This window comes from Lolium perenne, chromosome 4, assembly GCF_019359855.2.
Source record: "Lolium perenne isolate Kyuss_39 chromosome 4, Kyuss_2.0, whole genome shotgun sequence".
Classification (NCBI taxonomy): Eukaryota; Viridiplantae; Streptophyta; class Magnoliopsida; order Poales; family Poaceae; genus Lolium; species Lolium perenne.
The window spans coordinates 83,349,302-83,356,151 of NC_067247.2; the positions used below are offsets into that span (position 1 = coordinate 83,349,302).

Here is a 6,850-nt window from a genome sequence, read left to right on the forward strand (position 1 = left end):
ATATTTGTATCAGTTCTAGATTTAGAAAATATTTGATCAACATCTGTATTCTGGTAGTATCGGCTCCGCATTCGTACTCGATGACATGTGCATTCCCACCCGCGTTTGATTTGAAAAATATGAAAGCAGATGTACGAAGGGTACTATCCGATCGGAATCCGGTCTGTCTACGCCCCTAATGGTAATGTGCAACCTTGTCGATGTTTTCTTCTCGGCGGTGAGTGATGTCTTTTCCGTGCCGAATCAGTGGTTGTATCGAATTTTTTGTCCCATTTTTCGTTTAGTTCTTTTCGAAAAGGAGGCATGAGTCCCATACTATTGCCATGTATTGATTGATGCATACAGCTTTTTCATTAATTAATTAACTAGACAACTGTCTCCTTGATCAGTGAAAATGGCAAATCTCGTGCAATACCATGTGTTGCTTATGCAGAGCTTGACATCGATCAATATCTTGCAAGGCTGCCATGACGCACGTGGAAAGGAAAAAACATCTCTCCTCCTGATGTGAACAATAGCATCCACTTGGGGAAGACGATGGCAGCCGTGTCCATCGGTTCCTCATCATACCACACAGAATAGTAGAGGGTAAATTCGGCCGCAGCGCCATGATGGTGCCGTAGAACGCGAACGGGAAAATAAGTACTGCCCGGAGCTAGCTTACCCGTGAGCTTTCACCGGATAAGTTCGGTCCGGCATCATGACGATGGGGATGAATTGTTTCCCTTTTACTGCACGAAATGTGGATGAGAAAAGATGGCATTTTCTTTGCTGCTGCTGCCCGGATCTTTCTCTGTGAAAGGACGTGAAAAAGCCTTTTTTCGATGGTGCTTGGTTTTGATCGACCCAACTACGATTGAAATGCTGATGATTCTGTGGGAGAAAATATAATGAAGATTGCGATGTTGACAAGTACTTGGAATCTGTTGGATAGATCGTTAGGAGTTCGAAACCATTCACGCAAAAGGGAACTTACATAATGATGAGTTCTGACGTGCGTCGTCACTCATTGGACACACACAAGAGTACAGTACAGGACGTAGAACGCTGCACCCTGAAAACGAAAGAAACTACTGGTCTATGATGACACGATGGACCGATCTCTTTCTTGCTCGTGGTGCCTCGTCCCATTAACTTTTATGGTGCCCAATAGGTTATGTTCAAGGTGAAGAAGCTACAACATATGCATCTATTGTCAGATGTAGTAGCAGGGTTTCAAACATAGTGATGCCATCTTTCGACCGGCAAAAGGATTGAAATTTTGGCTGAATTATATTGCAGTCCTTCTAAATTTTTCAACAATTTTTTGAACAAACCAAGTAAGTTATGTTTGAATTTGACTCGAATTCATCCGTGAACTATCTTTTTCAGTGATCCAGGAGTGTGACCGATGCCATTTCAATGCATTTGTTGATTCTATATTATCTGCATGTCTAGAATACTAGCAAGAGAATATTCCTCATTTTTTATATAATTGAAATGGGATTGACAAATAACAAATAAACATACTCCCTCCGATTCATATTAATTGACTTCAATATGGATGTATCTAGAACTAAAATGTGTCTAGATACATCCATATTAGAGTCAATTAATATGAACCGGAGGGAGTAATAGTGTTTATTAGGTAGTGATATTGATCTGAAAGAAGCTCAACAAGCACTTAAAATAGCCGAAACTAACTTGAGTAAAGCTGAGGGTACGTAAGAATTGGTTGAAGCCATGCTAGCTCTCAGACGAGCCAGGATACGAATCGAGGCAAGTTGCGGAGTTGAGAAAGAGATGGTTAAATCAAAAGAATTCGTTTTTTGAAGTTCAATTTTTATCAGAGGACAGCCAATATGAATATTATACCTTGTTCCATTAAACCACTCAAGGGGTTATACGAAGGCAATGCCTTTTTTTTTTCATTTTTGATCCATAAATTGAGTTGTTAATGAACCCGCTTCATTCACTGACTCTATTTCATTCCCTGACTCCATATGATTTGTCTTTTTCTTTGAAGCAAAAACTCTATAGCAAGGTTTTATACCCTGTATCTGTTCTACTCTTCTTTTTTGTATATTAGTGTAATTTCATTGGGTTCTTTCTTAGATCTAGATGGAGTGAAATAGTGAAATAGAATAAAAAAAGACCTTTCGGATGAAAATGGAAGAATAGTGTGGAATATATCTCACTTGGACAAAATATTTTTTTCTCTTATCCTCATTTGTTCCTTTTTCTTTAGATAAATACTCAATAATACCCTTAGAATAACAAATCCAATTTCAAGGGGACTTCCTCTCTGTGTTGAGAAAACTTTTCTTCTTCCATCCCGAATAGTTATACTAAATTTTATACATATTTATAATTTTCTATTATATGGTGTTATTAACAAAAATATATTTTATATACTTAATTAGCAGTATTACCCACAACATTGACATCAAATATTAATTGTTGGGATCTTAATTGTAAAATTGCAATGTATATCTAGAGTTGTGCTTAATTTAACACGTACTTGTAATAAATTTAAATTAGCCTTTCTTTTCCTTCATTAGACAACCCCCTAAACAAAGTACTAAAATACATTAAATGGCAAATAAAAACAAATGAAAACACACACACCTAATTATTTTTTATTTTTTTATTTACCTAATTAAAATTTATATGTATTTCTATATAAGAGTTTTTATCTATTTCAACATGTTACATGTACCGATAGAGATTTCAAAACATGCTTCCAAACGAATATCTTAATATAGGCTTGTAGTGTATGAGTGGATAAGGAAATTTACAGAAATTTCTGGAGTGGGTCTTATTTGCATTTTTCTTTTACTTTTTTTTAGTTAAATGTGAACTTTTGTTGTGTAGTTACCTGCGACCCCAGGTTAGAAAATTCATATAGACCTTTATTAGTTTGTATAGTTACCCAGGTCTGGCTAGCTGGTGCTCCATGCTTAGTTGACAACTTTTTTGTGTGTACAAACCTAGTCACTTGTATAAGTCAATGTTGTCATCTATAAGTCATAAATTAGAAAAGGTTTTGTCATCTTCGTAAGATTTACAAGTCGATTTCTATAGAGCTCGGTTGAATAGACGAATACCATATGAAAACACCATCAACGTACAAGCTACCAACTATAACTAGTTTTAGAGCATTGCGAGATAAAACAAAAATACCGGCAAAGCGAATCTAGCACCAGCCCACATATATAGACAAAGAGCACCCATCATGGTGTCTTTATCTGCGTCATCATCATCACCCACCAACAATGAAAATATAAATCCATACTTATCTCTAGCCATATTTAGATCTTCGTACGTGAGATAAATCACATGCATATACATTCTTTACCGGCACGAAGGTGTACCAAAAGTTCCAACGAATACAAGATCATTTTGATTTTGCCGAAATGAAAATAGGTTTCCCTAATAAATAAATAGATTGTCACTAAAATTAAGTCACCGGCGAGGGGGAAGCTACGTAAATGCCAAAATAAAATTAGTTCTTTTTTCTTCTTTTTCTAATTGTTTTTTTTTAGCTATGTGTCTCTGTAATATTTTTAGGGTATTGTGTTCTTGCAGAAATAATCGAAGAAGGCAAATGCCAAACATGTGCCTAGATAGAACCAAATGTTATGTTTTTGCCTACATACTTTGGCACCCGTGCTCTCTGGTCTCGCTTATCCAAGGATTTACATCTGCGCACAATTAAAGCGAAGGCCTGCAAGCAAGGACCGAGCATATTCACGAGCGAGCAGAAGTAGGCGGAACAGGAATTATTGTGCACGGTTGAATGACCTCGCGGCGAGATCGGGATACGTCTCCTTTTATATCTCTTTGGCAAGACGAGGAAAAAGACTGAGGACCCACGACGAATCTGGCAAAGCTTTCGGCATACTTTTCCCATGTGTACTGCTTCAGATTGCATTCTTTTTTTCATCTAGGGAAAAGTAAATAGTTAAGAGGGGGCCCTGTTTGAGACCTGGGCTTGCTCTTTCTGCTACGGAGTACTAGTATCGATGGGAAGAAGACAATTGGTGGATGGAAATCACCTACGGAACTTTTCTGAACTCGTAAGCGGAAACTGTGTATCTGTGATAGTGGTGTATGCCATTGGATCCTTAGAACGGACTGTTTATAATTTGCAACGTGCGTCTGATCAGCTCGCTTGGATGAACCAGGCTAATCGGTCTGTTCTGCCTATTAAACTTTGTTTTTTTTTCTGAACCTAAGTGACTCTGCCACACATCTGTGTGGCGGAGCACATCCCAGCAGAACACACTCACTCAACACACCATGCCCTTGTTTGCCAATCTGTTTACTTTCCAGGTAGCCAATAATCGGCGGCATGATCCAAGGGTGCGGGGCCATCATCCTCAGTCTCTCATTTTACTCGCAAACAGAAACGATTTCGGCGGCTGGCATCTGTGGTGATTTGCTAGTCATGTCTGTATCCATGTATTCCGATAATTGCTAGTCATGTCAATGCAAGGATGTTGTTTAGGTTTAGACCTTGCAACAGTGTTGTTGTTGGAAGGTAGCACAATTGTTGCCCCTGCATGTGCTAGACTGGTAGCATCACCAACACCAGATCGCATAGCAGTCGCACCGCACGCGTCTCTGTTGCTCCCTTCCATCATTCATTCCAGCAGCAGCACCGTTTTCCTTTCAGTCAGACGTTTCGGCTGATGAACAGAAAGGGAGCAGGAATGTACAGCTCTCATCAGAAGGAATACGGGTAGATCTCCGAGCTCTGAAACGCAGAATCCAATGTTGTTGTCTTCTTGCGTAAAATCAAGTGATTCCCGTGTCGCATCAATCGAAATCCCTGCAACTTTTCTCTCTCGTTCACTCCCTGTGGAGATTAATCCAACCACACCATGATCCCAGTGTTGCTATCCCTAGCAGTACCAGCTTGATTCTTGCTCCAACACTATTTCCTCAAGGATCCATGGAGACGTTGCAGGAGCCGGCCGATGATGCCACTCGCAGGTCGCAGCAGTAGAGCCAGTAGAGAGTGGGGCGAAATGAGTGTGGCCTGATATGGATTGTGGTGTGGGCGCTGCGGGGTGATTTGCACAAAAATAACCCAAAACTGAAAAAAAAGCACAGACTGATCCTCCGGCGAAACTATTTCACGGATCTAACCCTTTTGTGTGGCGCCCCTCTCACATGCCCATGTGGCGTCCCCGGCGCTGGCGCCACAGACCCATCCGACGTGGCCAGTCGTCGCTGAGCTGGTGACCCCGATCCGACGTGGCAGCACGTGTGGCGCCTTTCCCGCCGGCGCCACACTTTGAAAGTGTGGCGCCCCTGGCAAGGGCGCCACACATCTACTTAAGTTTCGGCCGCGCGCCCAGCCCAGCCCGACCCTTCTTCTTTCTTTCTTCCTCTTCTCCTCTTCTCTCCCCTGTGGCGCCCGGTTCTCTCTCTCCTCCCTCTCCCCCCCCCAATTCCACCACCAAATCAGCAGATCTGTCCGTGGAGATCGTTCCCCATCCATTTCTCAAGGTAATCTCCTTCGAATCTTCTCCATTCATCCACTAATTTCATAGATCGGGCTAGATTTGGACATGAACCCTAGACATGTTTTTCTTTTTCTTTTGTGCACTCTATATTGTATTGTTTGTGTTGGAGATGGTAGCCTTATGTATGCATGTGTTTGAACCATAGATTTGTAGAAACCTACATATGAAATTTCACATGTATGTGTATGAACTCTATGTATGTATGTGTATGTATGTGTATGAACCCACATGTATGCCTAGTATTTGTGATGGAGTAACTCATATTTGTTAGTGGAATGGGTCATAATATGGTTCAAACATGTAAACATGTAGGATGGCCGGTCCCGGTGGCCGGCGAGGCGGTCGAGGCCGCGGTCCTGGGCGCCCCCGGGGCCGGGGAAGGGGCCGCCGCGGTGGAGCAGCAAGGGCCCCACGGTCACCGTCACCTGCATCCTCCTCGTCTTCGCATGAGGAACGCTGCTTCGAGTTCCTCCTCCGCATCGACGACGACCCACTCGGCATCAAGCGGCTACCGGACAAGTTCGCCGAGTTCGTCGACGGCGTCGAGCCCGCGCACTTGCAGCTACGGGAGGCTAGCTGCAACTTCTGCCGCTGGTCCGTGGAGGTCCTGTTCGACGGGCAGGGCAAGATGTACCTGCACACGGGGTGGGACAAGTTCGCCCGTGACCTCCACCTCGAGCCCGGCTGCCAGCTCACCTTCCTGTACGAGGGGGACGGCGAGATGATCGTCAAGGTGTTCGACGACACCGCCTGCCGCGTGCACTACCACACCGACGAATCCGGCTCGGACACTGATAGTTAGAACTTAGAGTGTTGTCAACTCTATCTTCGTTGCTTCGTGTTGTTTGAATTCTATCTTAAATTGTATGAAACTATGTGCTACGATGTTAGGTATGATGATGTTATGTCTATGATGTGTGTACGAAATGGCTGTTGATATGATGTGTGTATGACATAGCTTTTGACATGATGGTATTTTTGTTGGAATATAGTAGGATTTTTCATGGTTTAACACAAGTCAATGTGTGGCGCCCTTCCCACTGGCGCCACACTGCAATGTGTGGCGCCCCTCCCATCGGCGCCACACATCGATATGTAATTGCCCAACACATACTGTAAGACAAATCGTCTGGGACTTAGCCGTTTTGGCGAGGCTCAATGTGTGGCGCCCTTCCCACTGGCGCCACACTGCAATGTGTGGCGCCGATGCCGTGGGCGCCACACATCGATATGTAATTGCCCAAAACATACTGTAAGACAAATCGTCTGGGACTTAGCCGTTTCGGCGAGGCCCTTTGTGTGGCGCCGATGCCACGGGCGCCACACTAGCATGTGTG

At 43.2% G+C, this 6,850-nt stretch overlaps 1 protein-coding gene across 1 annotated transcript; it reads left to right on the top strand.

Moving 5' to 3' along the window:
• Window positions 1-5,381: 5,381 nt before the first annotated feature.
• Window positions 5,382-6,315, top strand: LOC139839011 (B3 domain-containing protein Os03g0212300-like). The gene is made up of 2 exons (XM_071829047.1): window positions 5,382-5,496; window positions 5,826-6,315. The coding sequence occupies exon 2, from the start codon at window positions 5,827-5,829 to the stop codon at window positions 6,313-6,315; it is 489 nt and encodes a 162-aa protein (XP_071685148.1). The 5' UTR covers window positions 5,382-5,496; window position 5,826.
• The last annotated feature ends 535 nt before the right edge of the window (window positions 6,316-6,850 follow it).

Bases quoted from the DNA above. Each gene is read 5' to 3' on its own strand.
- LOC139839011 (XM_071829047.1), top strand. From the start codon at position 5,827: ATGGCCGGTCCCGGTGGCCGGCGAGGCGGTCGAGGCCGCGGTCCTGGG.